A 23386-nucleotide genomic window follows, 5' to 3' on the forward strand; every position below is an offset into this window, starting at 1 on the left:
GTGTATACCCTGCAAAGGCATTTTGCCACCAACTTTTCCGCCTTGCTTTAATAGGTACATACTGCACTGCCTCACATCACAGCCTCCTTTTGCTTCCACATCACGATTTAACGCCAAGGTTGGTTCAACGGTGATATCATCGCCTTCGGGGCGAACCCTAAACCGTCTCTTAAATAGGCGGCCTCCCAACCACCAGCCTCGCCTTGGAAATATTGAATATGCTACCACGATCCAAGCCTAGGACAACATAACCCCTTTACAACCCGATCGATCTAGAGGAGAGAAACAAAAAGAAATCAAGAAAACGAAACCATAAAAACAATGTTCGGCCTCCACAGAAGACGACACGGCGGCAGCTTATTTTACGCTCGCCCGATCGGCGGCCGACACTTTGGGACTTCTATCCATGCGGATCGGAGCGGCATACATCGTGGACCTTGGAGGTTTTCGCTGGGCAAGTTTAGTTGCTTTAAGTACTGAGCTTCGACACCTTTTTCTACGAAGAACAATGAGGCCGTCGGGGAGGATAACGTGGGGACGAGGATAACGTGGGGACTGGGATAGGGGAAGATAGAAGATAGAAGGAGTGGGTGTGGGAGGTTGGACTGTTGTGGGGTTTGTATATGAGCGTTCACCGAGGCCGGTTTTTGGGCTGATTCGGCCATGAGGCAATATATCCCCTTTCTGTTCCCTTCCGATTTCTCCTGCGAACTGGTTTCGAGAATGACGTGGTAACTGTATCAAGTCGATCGGACGGGCGCCGGACTCTTCCTGCTGCTGGTCGGAGCGTATATTTCGTCCAGCCATCTAGATGGCAAGCTGTACGACGCCAGTATTGAAGATCTCACAACGAAACCGGCTAGACCGACGTCTTCTGAAGCAGTTCTCCTAGGCTCCGGTGGGTTAGGTTGGCAGCTTGTTCTCCAAGCTCGCGAGAATGGCAAAAGACAAAGGATAGAGAGGGCGAAGATGGTATGGATATGGTATGTTGGAGCTAGAGAACCAGGGCCGCCTCGACATCTAGACCAAATAAACTCGAGCATTGGACGCCAACACCAGAATGCCAAATAGACGCCCTCGAAACCAAGTCCACGTTCACATCCGTCATAACTCCTCCCCCCGCCCGGTTTGACCAGCAATAGAAAACGATCCCTTTGATGCATTGTCTCTCCCTTGAGAAAAAAAGAAGAAAAGAGGTCTTTATTTTTCTAGCGACGAATTTCTTTCGTTCGTCTAATTGCCAGCGACCCCCCCGTTTAATCAGATCGCAACGCAAACCATATCCGATGCATCCGACGGTCCAAATCGTGAGCAAAGCGCAATGAACCCCGATAAAAACAACCAGACCAAAGTTTCCCTTTTTGTTTCCACGGCCTTTTTCATCATCACTTTTACACCTCGGTCGTAACCTTCGCCTTGGGATTCGTAACCTTGACGCCTAATTGCTTCGCCCGGGCAATGATGTCAATTCGCTTCCTCGAGGAGACGTTGTGGGCAATCCTGTGAAAAAAAAGATGTCGTCAGCACATCTACTTCCTCCTCTCTCCGTACAAGCTCATGCGACAGTCTTCAATCCCCCCTCCAGGTATATTCCCCCCCCTGATTTCGTAATAATGGAAATACGTACTCGGCAGCGTGGGTTCGGTTGTGCATGAGGAGGAGCTCGACATCCTTGACGTTGCTGACAAGGAAGGCACGGTGGCCGGAGGGGATCATGAATCGGGTCTTCTTGTTGGAGCCGTAGCCGATCTACAAAAGAAAAGAAATATTAGTATTCCGCCACAGAACTCTCAGAGCCTCTAGGGAGAAAACGTACCGAGGGCATGGCAAGGTTGCCCTTGAACCGCCTGCGAACACGGCTGTCGATACCCTTAGGCTTGCGCCAGCTGGGGTCGACGCACTTGAAGCGGTCGCTCTGGTGGCGGGTGAAGCGCTTAGTGCCTATTCAACACCAATGTCAACTTCCAACATTCCCCAAGAAATAGAGTTCCATCATTCGGAAAAACAAGACGGCCATCGGAAGGGGAATTCGAGTCGGGGCGTCTCGGTAGACTTGAATCGGTCGGCCACGAAAAGAGAGGGGGGTTATTTTGGTTCGAACGTACGCTTCTTCACGATGGGAACGTGCTGCTTGGCGGAAACCATCTGGAATATCGAAATGAAAAATTTTTAGTATATTCGCGAATCGATTGAAAGATGAGGATTGTGTCGTTTCTATCGTACCTTGACTGTCGTGCTTCCTGTGTGGTGTTAGTATTGAGGGTGGATTGGCTTCGTCGTCAAGGAAAGGCTCAAGGGCGACTGAAGTTTTTCCTAGGCGATTTGACTCTGTCAGAGGGCTAGGGTAAAGTTCTGGAGGGACATTTCTGTGCGTCACGTGCGGGGTACTTTGTTGATTTTTCGAAGCCGCCATTTTCCCGCCGCCTCACAAAAGCGGTAGCGAGTGGGAGTGGGGCTTCGAGTTTTTGGCTTGGCCAACCACAATTTGCATGGACAATTCTACCTCACCGAACCCACCGAGTTTCACCGAATTTAGTAACCACCCACCGAAGGCGGAATTACAGGGCCTCATCAAGATGCACGATAATCAAGATAGATTTTTCTTATATATAAAGTGAGATTCATCATTAGAAAGCGTAAAATCATAGACATGGAGGGTAAGTAGAGAAGTAGTATCAAAGTACTAGTCGATATTGTCATCATGCCCATGCAACGGAAACCCAATGTCATCAACTCGTATGTCTGAACAGCATGCTGCCCTGTCCAATTTCCACGTCTATGTTTCCCTCGATTCCATGAATTAATAAAAAAACTAGACCGAGTACGACAAACGAATACACGCCCAAAAAACTCTCTAATAAACAGCGTCTGAAATCTCTTATTGAGTGTGGCATTGTGCCTGTCCAGGACCATCTTCGTCCATATCTTCCCAAGCATTTCCAGCTCGAGGGTCACCCGAGCGAGCTCCCATCTACGGTACAACTGCATTAGCATTCGGTGGCACCGCATGCACGTATCTGGAGTGAGGAATTTTAAACTTACTTCTTCAAGGTCTGCGCCGTCCTCGTAATGAACTTCATCGACCTCCTCAGCAGTGATAGGAGGAGGAGGTCCAGGCAGGAGTTTGCTGAGAGCTTCGAACTCGGCCTCTTTTTGGAGCCAGCCGTCCTTGGGGAATTCGATGGTGGCGATCAAGTAGAGGTCTCCCTTCTCGTCGCCCCGCTTAAGAGGCATACCTTCTCCAGGGACCTTCAATACGTCACCAGGGCGTAGGACATGGCCTTGTTCGCGGGTGATGTGAATACCTCGGCCGTCGAGATGCGTCAACACGGTACGGGAGAAGCCGCCAAGAGCTTCGCCCAAGGTGACCTTGAGCTCGGCAGACAGATCTGCGCCGACTCTGGAGAAGACATCGTGCGGTTCCTCGACTAGGGTGAAAACAATATCTCCGGGAGTCTGATCGGGGAACTGGTCGGCCTCTCCCTCAAGAACGATGCGGTCTCCCTGCAGGGAACCTCGGGGGATGTATATCTCGAGGACCTTGGTCTCCTGCGTTGTGCGCTTGCCCTTGCACTTCTTGCAGCGATCCTTCTCCTTGTAAAAGTTTCCGGAACCCTTGCAGTGGTCGCAGGGCAAGACTTCTCGAGTCAGGAGACCGGGGCCGACTTGGCGGAGGCCCTCCACAACACCGTGACCCTTGCACTGCTCACACTGCTGAGGCTTGACCTTATCCTTGGCTCCGGTGCCCTTGCACTGGGAGCAGACGACTTGCTTGTTGGCAGAAAACTTGACCGTCTTTCCTTTGTAGAGCTCTTCCAAGGTAACGGTGTATTCCTGCTCTTCGTCGGGCCCGCGTCTTGGTCGTCGCTGGCCAGGAGGACCCCTTCCGGGGCCACCACCAAAGCCGAAGCCGAACATCTGGGAAAGAATATCTTCCAAGTCGGGGCCACCAGGGCCACCGGGACCGCCGCGAAGGGCGGCCATTCCCCCGGCATCGTAAATTTGCCTCTTGTCTTCGTCACGCAGAATCTCGTAGGCTTGGGTCACGGCCTTGAACTTCGCCTCGGCTTCATCTCGACGTTCCTCAGGTACTTTATCTGGATGGTGTTGCAGCGCAGCCTTGTTGGCGGTAAGCAAACGTTAGACAAGTATTTTGCGTGACAAACGGAAGGGGGTTTATGAAGGATAATAGTTACCTTTCGGTACGCTTTTTTGATCTGGTCTTGTGTGGCAGTCTTTTCGACACCGAGGAGTTCTAACAAACATATATCATCAGTTTACATGAACAGAAAAAAAAAGTAGCGAAGTACCTCAACAATAGCTTACCGTAGAGGTCGATCTCCTCGGTCTCTGGGGGAGCTGAGCTGGGACCTGAATCTGCCATGTTTGTGGTGTTTCCGCGGTGAATGACGTCTCGAAGAGGTGACCTTTCTCTGGCGGGCGTCAAACGCGGTTGATATCCAGAGGGGTGATGGAGCCAAAAGAAGGCGTGAAGTCTGAAGAAATTTTGGCGGGGCTGTCGGGGAAGGCACTATTCTGATCTCGCATCAGAGGCAGAGGCAACTTTGGGAGGGAGGGGGTGGGGCCGCCTGCACCTATTTGCACCTATCAATTGAGGGAAAACACCAACTGGAATGGACGAGGTTGTGTAATAAGAGTGTATCAATGTACCTTTAGGCTTCAGGCGCTGCGAGTCCTGCAACAGAAAGGATTGAAAGAACTAGAAAAGTCGCCTCAATTCCATCTTGATTACAAACTTCACCAATTTTGGCTGAGTAACTTAACTCATCAGCATGTTGCACGTTCCAACAAAAAATTGCCAAGTGACTGAATTTTGCGTTTCTCCGGGTGACCAGCGCCTCTCCATTTCTCATCAAATGGTCAACGCATCGCGCGGTCCGAACGGCCCCAAATGCGATCCTGGCTGGCCTGGCCAGGCCCAACCTCCCCGGAGGTCCTTGGACCGTACGTCGAGGGCTTGAGTACTGTAACTGCCCTACAACATAAGGTTTAAAGTCATCAATGATCAGAGAATCACGACTCCATTGATAGGCCCGTCAACATGGATAGTCTGATTCGGCATTATTGTAGATTCAAGATGCATCCGCCGAATCAAGGCACACTTGCTTGAATTTCTTTCATCCTCAAGTGATCTAGGTTCTCTTGTCACGGAGATTCATAGAATGACTATTCCCAGGTGTTCTTATGAGAATGCTGAGCTATCATTGCTCCCTTCAATTTCTTGGGCAACGGGCTACTTGCACATGTTGCTGGCTGACACAAGCCACGTGCGCCACATTTGCGGCCAATATCAAACATTGCACTGTGGCGATCAATATCAAATTCACAGTGTGGAATAGCAGCAACAACTCACCTCACACCTCTAAATGAGAATCTTTCAAGCATCCTTTCTCAGTGCGAACTTCATTCGCGAAACGCAGTTTTGCGCCCGACTTCACTCAATTAGGCCACGATGCTGGCTCTCGGGTCTTCCCTGCCCGCGTTAGGTGGACCCCGAGTCTTCGTCTGCCGATTATGCGCGAATCACAGCTCACAAATCCTTTCGAGGTCCCGACCCTTCTCAACAACACGCGGCTTATCACGTAGTGGAGGCCTTGGGGGCTTGCTCCGTTCGAGGGGAGGAAAGGATAAAACCACCCAGTTTGCCCTTCCAAACACTCCGGCGAGGACTCGTTTTGCCCCTTCACCTACTGGATATCTCCATCTTGGGTCTTTGAGGACAGCCCTGTACAACTACTTGTTAGCCAAGGCAACGGGTGGGCAGTTCATCATCCGCGTGGAGGATACGGATCGAGTATGAATCAAGACTATAATTCCCGCTCATTAGAACCTAACTAACCCGTTGTCAAGTTGAGAATTGTTGGCGATGCGGAACAGAGACTCTTTCGTGATCTCAAATGGGCTCAATTAACATGGGATGAAGGTACTCACACCACTCCTGAGATCATTTCTCATTCGTTACGTTAACGTCTAACGCCGGGCAGGTCCTGATGTCGGCGGTCCATATGGCCCGTATCGACAAGTGAGTTTCACTTTTCGTGATCCCGATTGAGGATACAACTTTGAACTTACACATAGGTAGTCTGAGAGGCTTGACAAGTACCGCCCGTTCGCCGATCAATTGCTTGAATCCGGACAGGCCTACCGCTGTTTCTGTACGGCCGAGGACCTGGAAAAGCACAAGGCACAGGCCGTAACGCAGAACCAGTCGACGCGGTACCCGGGCACCTGCCGAAACATATCCCCGGAAGAGTCCGCCGATAGAGCGGCCAAGGGAGAGACCCATGTCATCCGGTTCAAGGGTGGAAATACCTTCCCCTTTGTAGACCGTGTCTATGGCCTGTACGAGAAGAAGGAGGAGGAAGACGACTTTATCCTCATCAAGAGCGATGGATTCCCCACGTACCACTTCGCCAATGTAATCGACGATCACTTGATGGAAATTACCCATGTCATCAGGGGCGCTGTAAGTTTGATGTATTTGTTTTATGAAATGCATCGCGGTAAGGCTGATAAATTCTTTTAGGAATGGCTCATCTCTACTCCCAAGCACATTGCTCTGTATGATGCGTTCAAGTGGGCGCCACCGGAGTTCTTTCACGTCGGCCTTCTCACAGATAATGCGGGCCAAAAGCTGAGCAAGAGAAACCACGACGTCGACGTCTCGTCCTATCGATGCCGGGGTCTCTTGCCCTCTGCATTGAATAACTGGCTTGTTCTTCTCGGCTGGGGTCTGGCACAGGGCTCGAGCAAGAACTCTGAACTTTTCACGGAAATGGAGGATCTTATCAACAAGGTAGGTCCCGCTGGAAACAAGCACATGGATATCCTTTGACCTTCCCCGCCTGCGATTATATACTGACTCTTTGCCATCTCCAGTTCTCCTTCAAGTTCACCAAGGGTAATATCAAAGTCAACCCTCAGAAGCTTGACTCCTTCCAGCACAAGCACGCCGAATATCTCTTCCAGAATCCGGAGGCGCATTATCCTGTCCTTCGCGAGTCCATCCTTATACCAACCGTCGATTTTGTCAACCAACTCGACGCCTCTAGCAAAAATGCCGCCGAAGAAGTCAAGTCCTCGTCTGGGGTGGTCTTCGATCGCTCCCAGCACGGTGACTTGATACCCCATTTCGCGTCCCCCGAATCTGCAGAGGAGTACATCCTCAAGATGTTCCAGCTGAACACGACCCGCTACGGACACCACACCGACCTCATTGTCGAAAATCCCCAGCTCGTCTGGACTATCCCCGCCTCCGCCTACGACGTAGGTCTTGCTTCGTTTTCTACAGACCAAATATCAGACTTCAGCAACGCCATCGCTACTGTCACAGACACTCTGGCGACTCTCTCCACGCCCACAGACGCCTCCAAGTCCTCCGAATGGACCCAGAAAGAGCTCCAGCAGGCCATCTCCGCGGCCATCTCTTCCCTTTCGTCTCAATATCCCACTCCCGAAGTTGCCCGCGACACAGTCTATGCCGCGCTCCGTTTCGCCCTTCTAGGAGACGCCAACAAGCCCTCGAAACCTGCCAGCGTCGTCTTCTACCTCCTTGGTCCCGAGGAGTCGCTGAAACGACTTGCTGACGCTTCCAAAGCTCTCACGAGGGCTCGAGTGCGTATTTCCCCTTCTCAGCTTCTCATAAATTGCATTATTTAGAAATCCTTGTACACTACCCAGGAAGGGCATAGAAGCGATAGAGCTACCCGACCATGTTTGAACAGATCAAGTTTACATCCTGTATAATACAATAGACGATTTATACCGTTCGCAACAGGTAGCGAAATCTGTTTCCTATTAGATATTTCTTTAGAAAATATTCCGAAGGCCGAGGACAGCACATGGTCATGTACTGCGATTGTACTTGCATGCCGTGCATGAACTCGGATGAACAATGTACCGAAGTACTGTTGACATTAGGCAGCGAGGCTGCAGGCAACGACATTTCAAGAAGCCCTGCGTTTGCTATCAGAAACACACCACCATGACAGCTCAGAATCCAGAAATCATGAACGCGAACCAGTCACGCCGGCGGACTGACCCTGACCCGGGCCCAACCCCCGTAAGCAAGACGAGGCCCAAGATAGATAACACGCTTGCTTATCAAGGGAGAGAGCTCGACGAGAATAGCATCCGTCTGGTTGAGATACAGCCAGCCGAACATGAGACTGATCCCTTGGTCTGTACTCTATGCGAGGTCGCCTTCGGCAGAAAGCCCAAGTTCGAGGCGCTGTCGTACATGTGGGGTACCGAGATAGCGGACGATGCCATCACCATAAATGACGTCCCGTTCGAGGTCAAAAGGAACCTTCGAGATGCTCTACTCTTCTTCCGTCGCCGGCTCGCATCCGGGAAAGCTCCGAAGCTGCTCTGGATTGACGCCATCTGCATCAACCAGAGCGATGTAGAGGAGCGGAATAGGCAGCTCCGGATTATGGACCAGATTTACTTTAGGGCTTGCACGGTCGTGGTCTGGTTAGGGAGCAGATATACTGAATTTCAGAGGGAGATGATTGAGAAGCGGGAGTCCGAGGAGGGCGAGAAGCGAGAGGACGAAGACCCATCCTTGAGTAGCAACAGCATCCAACAGAATATGGTTCGACACCTGCGAACCGATCCGTACTGGGAACGTCTCTGGATACTTCAAGAGATCGGGCACGCGAAGAAGCTCCAGGTTTGTTATGGCGGCGAGGCCACGTCGTGGGATCTTTTCATGCACTTCATCGCCATGCACAACAGCGATGGGAACACGGGGCCGCTTCGGCTGGACAGGCTCCTCCGTCAGGAGAAGTACAACGACTCGCATACCCTCAAAAGGCTACTCGAGGAGCACAGAGAGGCCAAGTGCTCCGAGCCGAGAGACAAAGTCTACGGGCTCGTCGGGCTTGCGTCAGACGCAGCAGACTTTCCGATGGACTATAATAAGTCCCTCTACGATGTGTGGAAGGATACGATGGTCTTCATGAATCAATTTGACTTGTTCAAGGGGGAATCCCAAATCGTTTTGATTGGCGCGCTGGTGAAAAGGGCCCTTATGGAGGGCCATGGCGACCCCTTGAGTCAAATTTCGAGCGGGCACGAGGACCAGGTCGACTCGACGCAGCTTATCGAAGACAAGGATAGTCCTCTCGTCTTCCGCCTCAACGCCGTCCCTCTTGGATGTATCGCTTACATCGGACCCTCGGCCAGTGATGTTATTTCTAAGCCTAGCGAGGCTTCAATGTGGCGCATGGCTACTCAACGGCTATTTCCTGCGGACGAACTAGGACAGGCTCGTTGGGAGCATGATAGTTTGCTCTACGCGCTCCTGGAATCCGACGAGTCAGAGATGGAGAAGAAGTGCTTCAACAGGCCAAGTACTGTCGTCTGGAGAGACCAGAGGAGGCTAGATAGCTTTCCCGCGACCGCCCAAGGCTACACAGAGAAAATTCAACAGATGACACCGACCTCAATCCTCCAACTACCGCAGGTACAGCCACAAGCCGCTGGCAGATTAGCCTCCGTCCAGCCGCGCCTCTACTTAGCTAGGAGTTACCACGGCCAGACTTCGCGGAAGATGGGCGTCGCCTCAGGTCTTGCCCAACGGGGAGACCTCGTTTGCTGGGTCCGCTCATCGAGAAGAGCCCTTTTAGTTAGGGTTGTCGAATTGAGCCACCAGTATTGTCCGAAGATGAGAGTATTCGGCACGGCAATGGCCACGGAGGATATATGTAGCCGGACGCCAGACTGTGACTACGCACAACGGTGGCAATCACTAGGAAGGCATTGGCGTCTAGAAGTGCAGGTAGATGCGGGCACGATATTTACGCTTTTGGAATAGATTCAACGTTGGTCTGCTAAGCATATAAGTTAGCTAGGACCGCCATATATTTCTGTAGAATGTATGAAAGAGGAAGCCGAACTCATCCATAGCTATAAAGATGTAATATCGGCCTTCTACTTACCACCATGGTCTACCAAGTAAGCCTTTCCCTTTGTTCTTTCACATCGTCCGATCTCTCCCGCCTTCCCGGACCCATCATGCCATCGAAAAAGGACCCGTCGTTTCAGCCACACTCCAAACAGAACTAGACCCCAAACCTTAAAACGCAAGATTTCACCCTAACTAGGCCAAGCGTTGCACCGACTCGAACTTTCCCCCCCTCTCTTTTATGAAGTGTTCTGTTATCAAGGAGAGAAGGAAAAAAGAAAAAAAAGGCCCAAGGGTAAGTGGACCCAGCCTTGCAATCCCCACCGCGCTCTTACACTCCCCTGCCTTGCGTCTTTCTCTCGCGGGTCCCCACGATGGGTCTTGCTGTTTCAGATGGTGAAATTCAAAACCCTCCCGTTGGAGACCCGGATTACGAACTGTTACTACCCCCCCGTAAACCGGTCGAGTGGAACCAAAGGCCAGTCCGTTTGTGCCCTTATCAACGGTACGAAAAGCTTGTTTCCCAGCGAAAAAGGGGTAGCTCCATGAAGCTATCGTGCTTACACCTGTCTTACGAAGTACATACATACATGGACGTTCGTCTCAAGAGGAGTAAAGCGAAGAAAAGTACTGGACGTCAACTGAGCTTGGCAAAAATGTTTCATCAAGATATCAGATTAAAACTAAGAAAAAAAAGAAAAGGAGGTGGTTGCTTCGCGTTAAAAACGAGTATAAGCTTGGGAATAATAGAGAAAAAGGAAAAAGAGGCCATGGATTTTTGAAGATCGCTCGCAAGTGTTCGCCTAAGCGGAATCCTTGTAAAACTCCTCTGGAAGAGAAAATAAAATAGTCCCGAAATTCTAGGGAATAACCAAAAAAATAAAAACATGAAAAAGGGATAGAAAAGTGGGCGGAAGAGCCAAGCAGAGACTTGGAGGCTCTCAGAAAGTCGATATCCCCACAAATGATTTCCATCTCCCGCAATTATGACACACAACCTCGGAAACCCCCGTTTTGTAGTAAAAAAAAAAAAAAAAAAAAAGAAAAAAAAAATAATAGCAGACCCCCTTCTTTTCTCCACCGCTACACGATTCCAGATCGGAAATAATGAAAAGAGAAAGAGTAAAGGATTGAACCTTGGTAATGCGAGACTGATTCCCGTGTTGCGGGGTGCTCCTCGAAGAGGGTACCTCCCACAGTGGCAGAAGAGGTACCCTATGATCTAAGTTGTGGATGATGTCGTTGTCCCGCCTTCGGTCGGATGCAAAGGAATAAAGGAAATCGAAACAGAATGAAGAGGGAAAAAGATAGAAAGGCCTAGTAGATTGAAGAATGTGGTAAGGATACGGAGGATGAGAGGGTATCAAAACTGGCCCATGTCGGACGTGTGAGTTGCTTGATAAATAGGAGAGTATATAAACTAGGTAGATCGAAGAAGAGATAGGAGCAGGCCAGTAAATAGTAAAAAAAGTTGGTGTATTCTCCAGTCATTAAGTCGTAGCGTCGCTCGATGCGTATGTGTATGCGTATATAGGGGTATAAATGATCTAAACCTCTTGAACCCAAACCTGTAATCCGTCGAGTTAGCCTCAAATCAAAAGCCGGGGAAGTATTGATGATGTTCTCGTTTGAGACTCACCTCCATCTTTCCAATCTCCTGCCGTTGCCGCCGCGCATTGCTCTTGACCGTCATGAGAACCATGTCCAAGTCGTCCTGGTCACCGAGGGTGATCATGTCACCATTGGGCACGTCATCATCGCGAACCTTGATCTTGAATCGTCGTCGCAGACCAAACTTGTCCCTGACACGGTCGACGAAGTCTGGGAACTCGATGGCGGATCCGATCATGATGTACCGTACATCCTCGGCGTGCACCTTGACACGGACTTTGCGGACCTCTGGTCTTCTCGACTGGCCTCTGGAAGAACCGGCCGACATGGATCCAGTATTCGCCCTGCGATTGCTGACCATCTCGAAGTCACCTTCGTCAAAGGATCCGTCGTCGAATTCGCTTCCCTCGTCGTCCTCTTCCTCGATGTAGCGGGGTACGTTGCGGCGGCCTTGTTGACGGCTGCCTCGGGGGCCTCCGTTACCACCCTGGTACATGTCGTAGACATCGTCGGCATAGTCCTCTTCTTCATCATTACGCTGGCGCTGCGAGTAGGATCGCTGGGGGGTCGAGGAATTGGACCTCTGCGGGCGGCGTCGGGTGTCTTGAGGTGATGACGTCTTCTCGTAGCGATTGTTGACGGCTCGGTCGATATTGAGTTTCGAGAGGGTCGGCTTGGGTCCATTGCGCACAGAGGCCCCTCTGCTGACACCGCCACCAGGTCGGTCGTTCTCCGGTGGAGGCGTGGGAGGGAAGACATTTCGTGAAGTCGGAGGTTCGGATTGTTGCCTTCGGCTCTGGATGCCTGGCTTCACGAGATTGGTCGCCGCAAATGAGATGTTGTCGGTCGGTCGGTCGTCCTTGGCATCGCCCTTTCCAGCCTGTCAAAGAGAGGTCTGTTAGCAAATGAATCCCCATAACCGGGTACGGTATAGTAATTTCTTCGCGTACATTCTTGATCTCAGATCCAGCAAATCCAGTGAATGCATTGGCACGGTCTGATGCGGCCACCAGCCTAGCCTTTCCTAGGTAGTCCTTGGTCTTCAGGTTGCGGACCTTGGCATCGTTCGGACGGTAGACAACCCCGACGGGGATCGAGAAGACGGTGTAGCCCTAAAAGTGAGAAACGGCAGTGATTAGTACATGCCAAACCCGAATTGGTATCGCAACCCGGCAAACTGTCAACGTACCTCAGCTTCCTCTCGAATGGCCTCGTCGATGACGTTGTGGTCCTCGACGACCTTTTCCTTAACGGCGTACTGGAGGTCCTGGAGACCGGCATCCTTCTGCTGTAGGTAGATGTAGCACAGACCTCGGTTGAAGAGGACCTCGCAAGAGTAAAGCTTGAAGAGAAGGCCAAGCTGGGCATAATCGATCATGGTGTTTCCTCGAAGGTAGAGTAGGGTATCGTTGAAGTTGGCAAGCGCCTCCTCGAAATCGCCGAGCAAGAAATTCGAGACGCCTTGCTGGAAGTAGGCAACGGCAAGGTATTGATCTAGGCGGATCGCTCGTTGGTAGCATTCGACCTAGAATTACAACGTCAGTTCCACGAAACAAGGGAAGCTGCCCGATCCTGTGTGTAGACAGGGCGGTGTTAGTGAGAAGGATCGGGGAGAGTGCCCACAGCTTTCTCGTGTTCGCCGAGAGTGGCGTGGATGACACCCATGTTGAAGAGGATTTTAGAGGTATCGGAAATGTTCTCGAACTCTTTCAGGGCCTCGTCGAACTCGTTGTTGTCGTACCGCCCAAGGGCGGCGACCCACGTCTCGATTTCCTACAATACCTGGGTTAGCATGCGACGGGCTCCCAACAGCAAACCGACTTTCCCTTGGGGTTTGAAGAGTAAGAAACAGCAGGCGTGGCCATTCAACTTCATTTTGGGCGCTGCGCTTACCTGTTTAAGAGACATCGTGGTAGTTCAACAGAGGGTAGACCTCCGATCTGCTGTGTGTCGGCGGGGAGGAGAGGAAGGGAAGCGACGAGCAAAGCGTAAAGCAAGCGAAGGGTAGGCGTAGAGCAAACGTCAGGACAAAAACGAGGACGAATTGTTATTACAATTCCTCGTAGGTAATTGTCGCCAAATGCGACGAGCAAAAAATTGGTGGTGATCCTGGCTTTTGGGCAGTCTTGGGTGTTCGTGTGCCTGAGTGTGTTATGAAGTAGGAGATCCAGGTCGACCACGGGAGGGAAGTAATGAGGGGTGGGGAGGACTTGGTTTTATTAAGATTGATCAATGGCTGGGGAGTCTGGGACAGGATGGGCTGGCAGCAGGCCGTGGGTCGTGCTTCGGGTTGTTTCCGTTTTACTACGTCGATGGTGGCAGCGAATAGCGAGGGAGGGGAGGGACAGAAGACAAGGGATAGGCAAGGGACAGGACAAGGTTGGACAAGGGAAGGGAACAAAGAGGAACGAGAGTGCAGTGGTTCTGTCTGGTGTGGGAGAAACGGGAGAAATGGTAGAAATTATTTAGTGACACGGAGTTTCCCCGCTTGGCAGCGCAGCGCATTCCAAAGTCGCTACCTTTGTATTAGTAGTTTAATACCACACCACTATCCACGACCCTCCTCCCTTGCGCTGTGTTCTTGACTGCTGTGTTGCCCACTTCTGCAGGGTTATTAGAGCCTTGGCATGAGTGATCTCGGTCACTGGCTCGCTCCAAGGTTGAAGTTCTTTTTTATTCTTCGAAGTTGATATTGTTATTGACGTCTTAAAGACACTGACTGGTTGGGCATTTCAACCCCTTGCTGTTTAAGATTCGGACAGAGATGGAGGACAGAGACACTGCGAGAGGTTGGCCGAAGAACTCTCGTACCACAAGAGATCTCATTCGTCTCGAGTTGGGTTACCCAGGTGGTAGTTTGATTAAGTGTGGCGGATGGGATCAGACAAGTCCTTGAACAAGGACGTAGATAATCGCGAAGAGCAGGGAGGAGACCAAAAGAGGATGAGTCGACTGTGATCGCCAGACGGATCGGGATGGGCTGAGAAGTGGTTGCACGTTGTCTTCTTCCGGAAAAGACTGGCTAAAAGAGACGATGTTTTTTTTAAGAATCTCAATAATAGTTTAGAAAGAAGGTGGGAATGGGAAACCTGCAACGCTGGCACATGAGGAACCTGCAGATTGGATGGATGCAAGAAGGTCAGCGCCTAGAGGGTGAATGCGAGAGGCGGGATCGATGGGATGGAATCAAATCGAGCCCAAACCAGCAGCCAGGGCCCAGAACCAGCCCACCCCAGCCGGTGGGAATATCATGCAAGTCGCCTCACGGGCTGGGATTATCATGCCCATGGACGGCTTCCAATCCCTCGAGACCTCGTTTTGGGACGTCATGGGTACTTCGACGCTACGATGAAGCGTGGACGGGCTCGCTGTCTGGGGACCCAAGTAAACTGCTTCGCACGCACAAGCAGTGAGTGTACTGAGCACTAGTATTTGTGGGTATAGCGGAGCGCACTGCAAGTAGTCAGTACGCAGTAATCAGCTCCAGTGAAGGGGTCCTTGTGGCTTGGCAAAAATCTCCTAACGAGACGGGTAGCTTTTAAGGTTAGAGTACCTTGGTCGTATCTTCCAGGTCCCCTGGTCAAGACCTCAGCGCTGAAATGGTGTTAGCTTACGGACCGTCTAGTTGGCCCAGACCGCTCTTGATAACACTGGTCTTGATCAATGTCATCCAGTCCCACTGTCTCGACCTGCAACTGCTCGAGGGGGTGGCGTCAGGGCTGTCCATCCAGGGTCCGAGTGTGTGTGGGTGCAGCATCGACCACCAATTCGGCAACACCATCCACCTTCGCCAAGCGTCCCCAAGCAGACACTACAATGCTCTCGACATTGAGCTACAGTTCCTAGTGTAGACGAAATCACATCGAATATCACGGCGAGGGAGCGCTTCTCGCGAGGCTCAACCCCGGCCTCCCGGATGGACTCTCCCTGAATGCTCTCAACCTGCTGCCATGTCAATACGACTCCCAATTAACCGATGCGGCAGTCGAGTCTGGGACAGATTACACTACTCCCCAGATCAAGATCCGGGAGTGCATACCAGCTAGCAACCGCCCTTTCACTCTATTGGTTTTATTTCCCCCCCCAGGAACGGGTAGATGCCGGACACCTATTCTGCATAAGTTTACGTCCAAGAGGTTTCCCCTTCGTACTCGGCATATCGAATAAATTCGATCAATGGTATTGATCCTCCGACTCGTTTCTTCGGCGTCTTAAGCTTCAGAAATCGAACCACTTTCTACCAATACTGGTAACCCTGGTAGGGGTGTGCCCCGTATCGAATGTTCGATCAAAATCCCGGGACCAGAAAGGAACACCAAGCCTTTCCCGTCACAATAAGCCTATCCGGATTCTGGTACAGCCTGTGATACGTGTGTCTTGATGCAGACCATCGAGTGTGACGGCGGGGTGAGGTACACGATACAGGACCGATACTCTTCCCCTGTCAATGCCACGAGTTGAACACTGCGTCTGGTGCCTGAATCCAGAAGTACGGAGTACACAGGCCTGGAGATGAAGAATACATACTGCATGGCACTCGAGCTAAACCCGAAGCAATACGGTCCCAATACGGTCCCCACTGATGACGCTTGATCACCCGGCACTCTGGAACTCTCGATTTCGTCCAGAAGGTCATAGTGCAAGAGGGTCCGGTTCCATATGTCAAAGTTACGGCCACCCCTTCACCACGACCCACCCGTTTCAAGTGGTTAGGAGAGGGTGGACCATTCGAGACCACGACGACGCTTTCTCCCTCGCGTCCAACTAACGTTTAGCTCGTGGCACAAAGCTCAGGGTGGTTCACTTGCATCAATGGCTCGAGAAAAAAGAAATGCAGTTTCGTGGCTTTCGACTTCGTAAGCCGCAGTTCGTCGGCCTCCTATCCCTGAATTGATCCCTGTGCAGTCATGAGATGGAGCTAGGCTGTTCCCATGTTCCCTGGTAAATAGTTTACACGACATCAATGGTCGTTCAGGACAAGGGTTTGGCAAGTGGGACAACATCATCAGTGAAAGTGCGTGCATCAATTGATGCATGTTCTCTTCTTCAGTGGACGGACAGGTCGTCACAGCACGCTAGACTCTCCGTCCAATGACGTTGCGACCATCCAGGAAACCTCTCCCAGATCTGGTCAAAACTGGTCTCCAGCCACGACCAAATCCCCGTTAAGCGCCCACGCTAGCCAGTGGGATTTCAATATCACCATCAACAACGAAGGGCCAAGCCGTCGCTACGGGTTCATCGGAGGGATGTCGTCTGATAAAAAAGATATCACAGGATGGGAAAAGAGAAAAAAAAAATTGAGGGCTTAATATCTTTCGGGATCTAAAAATAGAACGCTTCTCTGAGCAAGTGAGAGGATGGACGAGACCGAGTCGTACGAACCCGTGCTGAGCAGAAACTTCTTCGTTCGGATCCCAATCTGGGCAGGTTGCCTCGTCGCCGCCATCTCAACAATTATGACTTCATCGGATATCACTTCACGCTGTTTGGGTCATCTCAAAGGGATCACTTGACGGGACTACTGGCAGGGTCCCCCTCGAGCAAGGCGCCCGTCGAGGATGGTCCGAGGAATGCCGTCTCCCGAACTGAAAGCCTTCTTCCCTCCAGGAGCACATCATCAGCCACTCAAGATTAAGCTCAACTACACTTTGCCTTATCACCGCAGGCGGCGTTTAATGTGGTGCCACCCGAAAATCCGGGTGTCTTATTATCCTTACTTCGTTCTTCCCAGAGCTGTCACGTTGAGAATGTGACATGCAGGCTGCACGATTCATCCCATGAAAAGGAGGGACCCAGGGAGGGAAATATTTCCAGGAAAAGGGCGGGATTCCATGTGATTGATTTTTCTCTTTCCCTTTGTTTGATTTAGTGTACATGAATTTTATTCTACAAGTATCGATCAATTGATGTTTGCAGGACGCTGCAAACCGTATTGATCCTTGCATTGCTCAACTTTGGGCGAAACTCGCTTCTCCTTCATCCGGTTTTATGCTGCAACGATGTCCAACAAGGGTCCAGGGCCCGCCAGCAAGAGATGCCGGTATGTAAATAAACGAGCTTACTTGGCCCCCAACCGTATCGAAATCTCTCAAGGTCGTTCGGCGAAGTAACCACCTCGCTTTGTGAATTCCGGCTCCTCGAAAGGGACTGTTCCCCCCTTGCTTGACATCCAAAGGACCTTTGCTCCATGGCATTGCTGAAAATGGACCAGAAACTCTTCTCTCGAATATACCTTGTCACGTAGTCGTCTGAAAGGCTCAATAGAGAATGTACTAGTAGCCTCCAACATTGCCTGGCATCCTTTGCACGACAGGCCTATCTGGATGTCACCGGTTGCCATGTCCAAGTAGGGTATGCTCGAGGCCGCCATATATCTGGCGAGCGGCGGTTCTGGATTTGCGGTAGTAGTCGGAAGAGGTTCCTGAAGATCTACCTTCAAGACCTCAGAACAGTGCGCTTTAGAGACGAAATAGCCTCTGCGTTTGCGATTTGTCTCCCACATGCCGTATATACCGGGGATGGTGTGCAGCACAGGAAGTAGTTGCCTGAGCGAAGCTCGAGATCTGCCTGTGGCTTTGCAGACCTGGGCAAGGGACAGGACGGCCAATTCAGGTGCTCGTTCCAAACAGGGTAGGCAACACTGCGTAGCAGTAGGCAGAAAGAAGAATCTTCCAAAGGCGGCACCACATAGACTACAGGTCTCCGTCACCAAGGCTTGGTAAAGCGCGGATACTCCAACGTTCGGCGCCATGTTCGTCTTGAATGCTGCCCAGAGGCATTGTAGGGCGTGTTCACGGGTCTTTCGATATTCCCACATGCTTGCAACGAGTGTTCTCGCGCGGTTATTAACATGACTGAAGCGGAAAGCCGATTGGATGTCGCACATTAAAAGTACGGTTGTTAGAAGTTCTGTGGGTAGAGCCTCAAGTCGGCCAAGGTTAGAAATGGGATTCCGACCAAAGCTTTTGAAAAGAGATAATTCGGGGTTGTCTTGGGCGATGTCGGAGTGTATGGCGGCGAGATTAAAGTCCCGGCGATGGTAAGATGCCACGCGGATGATGGCATCTTCAAGGTTACTCGCCGTGACGGCATCATCAGTGTCACTCGTGGTGATGGCGTCGTCAATGTCGCTCATGGTGATGGCATCGTCGGTGTCACTCATGGTGATGGGGTTGTACGCATCCTTTCAAGTTGATGTTGGTTAGTTAGGAGTGGAGGGTTTGAAAAGGTCATTCAATGTTCCCTCCACGTCCAGAAACGCGAGTCGCGTCGGTCTACGGTCTACGTGCTGAGCCATCGCACCTTCCCAAAGCCGCTCCCTTGGTAGTTTTAGTCTTGGAGACACGAATATCAACATCTCGAGAGCGGCCGGAATATTGAGGCTGCTAAATGGGCACATTTAGTGGAGTGTTTCCTTCTACCTGGGCCGAGGAAGGAGCACTGAGAGGGCGCATTTCGCTCGATTGCCAGTACATCTTCCTGTGCTGTTTCATTCAAGAGCTTCGACATAAATGGATTGATATGTGCGATCCCCATTGCAATGCGAGTCTGCTATGTAAATGAATCGAATACGCTATGCATAGTCGTATTTGATGTATCAATTGGTGTGCCTCTTATGCGATGGGTCTGGCTGTAGCGGCCGAGGAGTGCATGAAGAATTTCGGCCCCGGTGTTCCTTGACACTAACCCCAGCCGTGAGCTTCATGTTCCGTGCAAGCTGAGCAGGTTTATCTTCAAGCTAAAACAACATATTTTCAACACGCTGCCAATGAGCGATAGAGTCAGGATTTCGTTTACGTCCCGATGTGAAAAGAAGATGTTACTTTCCTTGGTAAAATAAAGTAGCGGAGAGTCGAAGACCAATGGACGCGCGGGAGCTTATGAAAGACCAGGAACCTTGATGGCTTCCTCCAAACATGAGAGGTATAAAATCCATCATCGCCATCCATCTCCAACCTCCAACCTCAAGTACATTCATCACATCCGCCAGGATGGTTGGCTTTCAAGCACCTCAGTTTCTCTCCTCTCAACCGTCTTATCCGCAAACGGTGCTCGATTCACAAACTTCCCCGATCCCTGAATCCTCACCCCCTTTCCGCCCCCTTAGGTGTTTCCAAGTCCTTGCATGATCTACATTACACGGAACCTAAAGTGGCTCCACGTCCTGGACTTTCGCTCTTCCGCTTCGACATGGGATAAGAAATCGCCGAGACGATCCCCTGTGGCCGTTTGGGAGGGCAGGAGGGCGGACAGAGCTGAAAAAAAGTGGCCCGATGATTCTGCTGGGCATAACGCTCTTCCGCCTTTCTCGAAATATGCTTGTCTGCCTAAAAGCTGAGATTATTGGTAACGAGGTTAGACGAAAAGAGGGCGGTTTGGGGATATCGTGGCCTCAACTCCCGGTCCTTGCAGGTTCCGTTTCTGCCGACTTGTTCCTTAGAAACGCAAACGCTTTGGAATATCTCACGATGATCTACGATCTCTCTTCTTCCCCTTCCCCCCACGAGTCTGGGTGCGTTGATTCCAATTCGTACTCCTTCCTCTTTCGTTGTCCGAAGCCAAGATGTTAGCCTGTGCATGGGGCAACACTGGATCGTCTTGGAAACGGCATTGCAATCCCATCGCACGATGCTCCTTGATTTAGACTTGTTTCTATCTGACTATCCTACTCGGTATCTTAAGCTTAATCCGGGTTGGGGTCCAAGAATGAGCTGAGAAGTCCCAGCGAGGCGGCCACCCCGACTTTCAAAATGATTTGTTTTGACTATACATACGACAAAGTCTATATCTGTCTGTCTCGTGTGGCAGCTGTGTTGACGCAGCCTAATTACAAGCCACGAGGACTGAGGGTTGAACCCGGCCATGCTTTATACTTGTGGCATTGAGCCTTGCATTCTCCGTCATCTGATCTTTAAAACATGCCCTTCTTTACCTCATCCTGCCTCTCCTCCCAAAGCGTTTTTCCAGAACACGAACACACGGTCTTATCATTCTCCCATATACCCGCACTCCTCGCGATGATGCCCGTGAGAGTATCCTCATCATTCTTCAAGGGACCCGCGGAATCGTCTTGCCGAGTAAGCACCATGGCATGACCAATGACCTCCCACACCTGGAAAGGGTGCGTGATGAACCCGCTGCCCTCGCCATTTTGGCCGACCTCGATGGTGCCTAGGAATCCCTTCGGCCCTTCGCCCGACGCCGTAGCCCCGTTGGCTTTGAGAGCGGAAGAGCCCCAAACTGGGCCCGTCGATGTGGCACCATCCTTGAGATCGCCGTACTCCCGTATCGTAGCTCGGTACGACCCGGCTGATACACCACTCACGGCCAGATCCACGAGGGTGAGTGTCTTGGACAGTTCCACCATCCTCGCCAATCCCCTTACACTCCTCTGGGCCTTTTGGGACTCTGCATCCTCGGCCTCATGGAATGATTCCAGGATGCTTACAGCGGCACCTACACAGGCATTCCCTGTGAGTCTTCTTGGAATATAGGACAAAATTCACGGACCAGCCCCGTGGTGGACGCAAATGCAAACGCTTGCAACGCAAGACGGCAGGGGGGTGACAAGCACGCCGAAAGAAAGACTTACTGTTCGATGCACCAGACCCGCGAAGGATGGCATCCTTCCCCGTAGACTGGATGGCTTTCACAATGGCCGATGGCGCAGCTGCGTTTCCCCCGCACGAAGTCAGCCCACAAAAAGTGTCCCTGAGCGCGAGCGCCGGTACGGCGCAACGCCATGCCGAATATTATTTTCTATGATTTGCTGGGAGTGAGGAGCCTTGCGTACCTGTGCCCTCGACGAGGACCAACTGGTCCTTGAGGTTGGCGTCGACCTTTGTGATTCCTTGGAGTCTGTAGAGAGTATCTGAAACGTCCTTGACACAGGCATCGCACCTCATAGGCACGGCGAAAAGAGTCTGTTTCAAGTTTCACGATCAGCATCGCCTCTTTCTACTTTGAATAAAAAGGGATGAGAACAACGACGTGAAAACATCCGATTTTCGCTATTTAGGCATTGGAGGCGTTTCGAACTCACCTGAAAAGGCTCGGTGATGGACATGGTGCTCGTGGGAGGGATGCGATTGGTGGTGGTGGTGTTATTACTCGTGTAGAATGAATGGGCGAGGAAGATGATAGGCAGGACTCCCGCGGTGGTGTACAATATGCGCCGGCTACGAAGCAACGGATATGGCGGGGTTGAATGCCTCGATGTGGTTTCTCGAATAAGTCTCGAGATCCATCTCATCGTGAATCCGTTTCCTGGACCTGCAGCAGCTTTACTGCAATTTGTAATCCAGCCGGTGGCACCATTTGCGACGCTTCCCCATAGACCAAGCACTATTGGCGGGTTCCTCTCTTGCAGAACGACATTGATTTGAACTGCTTGGTAAACTTATTAGTGATGAACCCCGCTAAAAGAACATGAGAGCTTCAATGAGATCAGAATGTCGTGGGGTTCCGGCTTCCACCTTCCCCCCCTGTCGTTCGGACATCCGAGACGGGCTAGTCGACACGTGATAGTTATTAGTCATCAAACTCCAGAATTTTTGGAATACGAAAGTGAGGCCATTCAAAAAAATGCAAAGCTCATGAACAAGCTCACGACGCGGCGCGCTTGCCTTCAATTGATAGCGAAGCCAGCAAATCCACGACTGTTTCCGGTGTTGTTTTTGTTCTAGAGCGGACGAGAATCCGCATTACGAGCCACAATGTCTCAAGTCATCGGCCCTGTACGTTTTTCCGACCTATCTACCTCCCCTTTCATGATGGAAGACGAATGTCTCCAACAATATAAACTAACTCATTCAATCCAGACACAACTCGCCTACTCCCGAGTATGGCACCACGTCTCCGCCAAAGCCCTCCACCCAACCCTCTCCACCAAAAACGGCACGACCCCCCCAACCCTCGGCCGCCTCGCAAGCCGCATCGCCGTCCTCCTCATGGGCAAGCACAAGCCCATGTGGGACCCCTCGACCGACTGCGGCGACTACGTAGTCGTGACGGACTGCGCGGCTCTCTACACTACGGGCCGAAAGAAGTGGCAGAAGACGTACTACCGACACAACACGCGCCCCGGTTCGCTGCGGTCCGTCACCATGGACGTGCTCATCGAGAAGTACGGCGGCAGCGAGGTTCTCCGGAGGGCCGTTAGTGGCATGTTGCCCAAGAATAGGCTGAGGGATAAGAGGCTGGCGAGGCTGAAGGCTTTTGATGGCGCGGCGCATCCGTATAAGGGGAATTTGATCCGGTTTGGCGATAAGGTTGTGGGGACGCCTGGGTGGGAGGAGGTCGCGAAGGCGATCAGGGCCTCGAGTGATGCGAGGATATAGAGGAGGGATGGCGAGATGTAGGGGTTGATGGGGGAATGGTGGGTTACGTTTGGATGGTAAGAGGTTGTTATGTTGTATCATCATGTACAATTACGCTCTGGTCTAATAGAGTTGGCATTCTCAATTCTCAGGAGTTGTCTCTTTGGCAGGCAAGTGAAGAGTTTGATTTGGGAAGGGAGGCTATCTAGGTAGTTGTGGATGGAGATATGCACTGCTTCCCTATCGGGAGAATAAAGCAGGATTTCTCCCAGGCAGAGAGTGAGAGCCGAGCAGACAGCATGTCTCGACGAACACCTCCGCCTTAGCGCCCAACTCAACGAGAAGGACAGCCGAACCGGTGTTTAGACACCATTTCTAGACTATACAATTCGAAATCGGGCCCGTTCTGCATCTTTTGGTAAATATCAAGTTATGCCGAGTTGTTTGGTCATGGACGGGGTTGGAAGAGGAAACGTGCAAGAAAAACCCTTCTGAATGGAGTGACGGATGGATGAAGCTGTAC

General features: G+C 51.4%; 5 protein-coding genes and 1 pseudogene across 5 annotated transcripts; 2 read left to right on the forward strand and 4 right to left on the reverse strand.

Moving 5' to 3' along the window:
- Nucleotides 1-1391: 1391 nt before the first annotated feature.
- Nucleotides 1392-4384, reverse strand: SAPIO_CDS2113 (uncharacterized protein; the record flags this gene model as incomplete). Its single annotated transcript, XM_016785231.1, has 7 exons — nucleotides 1392-1500; nucleotides 1628-1749; nucleotides 1817-1941; nucleotides 2106-2145; nucleotides 3043-4119; nucleotides 4197-4255; nucleotides 4327-4384. The coding sequence occupies 7 exons, from the start codon at nucleotides 4382-4384 to the stop codon at nucleotides 1392-1394; spliced, it is 1590 nt and encodes a 529-aa protein (XP_016645109.1).
- A 493-nt stretch (nucleotides 4385-4877) lies between these two features.
- SAPIO_CDS2114 (uncharacterized protein) lies at nucleotides 4878-9841 on the forward strand (the record flags this gene model as incomplete). Its single annotated transcript, XM_016785232.1, has 6 exons — nucleotides 4878-4965; nucleotides 6006-6043; nucleotides 6104-6487; nucleotides 6548-6817; nucleotides 6901-7635; nucleotides 8018-9841. 6 exons carry the CDS (start codon nucleotides 4878-4880, stop codon nucleotides 9839-9841), a joined length of 3339 nt encoding a protein of 1112 aa, XP_016645110.1.
- A 1637-nt stretch (nucleotides 9842-11478) lies between these two features.
- SAPIO_CDS2115 (uncharacterized protein) lies at nucleotides 11479-13450 on the reverse strand (the record flags this gene model as incomplete). Its single annotated transcript, XM_016785233.1, has 6 exons — nucleotides 11479-11499; nucleotides 11571-12422; nucleotides 12493-12654; nucleotides 12732-13067; nucleotides 13166-13315; nucleotides 13436-13450. The coding sequence occupies 6 exons, from the start codon at nucleotides 13448-13450 to the stop codon at nucleotides 11479-11481; spliced, it is 1536 nt and encodes a 511-aa protein (XP_016645111.1).
- Nucleotides 13451-17633: 4183 nt separating this feature from the next.
- SAPIO_CDS2116 lies at nucleotides 17634-18707 on the reverse strand (annotated as a pseudogene; the record flags this gene model as incomplete).
- A 1749-nt stretch (nucleotides 18708-20456) lies between these two features.
- SAPIO_CDS2117 (uncharacterized protein) lies at nucleotides 20457-21611 on the reverse strand (the record flags this gene model as incomplete). Its single annotated transcript, XM_016785234.1, has 4 exons — nucleotides 20457-21001; nucleotides 21138-21215; nucleotides 21339-21468; nucleotides 21588-21611. 4 exons carry the CDS (start codon nucleotides 21609-21611, stop codon nucleotides 20457-20459), a joined length of 777 nt encoding a protein of 258 aa, XP_016645112.1.
- A 649-nt stretch (nucleotides 21612-22260) lies between these two features.
- Nucleotides 22261-22884, forward strand: SAPIO_CDS2118 (uncharacterized protein; the record flags this gene model as incomplete). The annotated part of the gene is made up of 2 exons (XM_016785235.1): nucleotides 22261-22281; nucleotides 22366-22884. 2 exons carry the CDS (start codon nucleotides 22261-22263, stop codon nucleotides 22882-22884), a joined length of 540 nt encoding a protein of 179 aa, XP_016645113.1.
- Between the last annotated feature and the right edge of the window lie 502 nt (nucleotides 22885-23386).

The sequence above is a fragment of the Scedosporium apiospermum genome, assembly GCF_000732125.1.
Source record: "Scedosporium apiospermum strain IHEM 14462 chromosome Unknown SEQ_SAPIO_0085, whole genome shotgun sequence".
NCBI lineage: Eukaryota > Fungi > Ascomycota > Sordariomycetes > Microascales > Microascaceae > Scedosporium > Scedosporium apiospermum.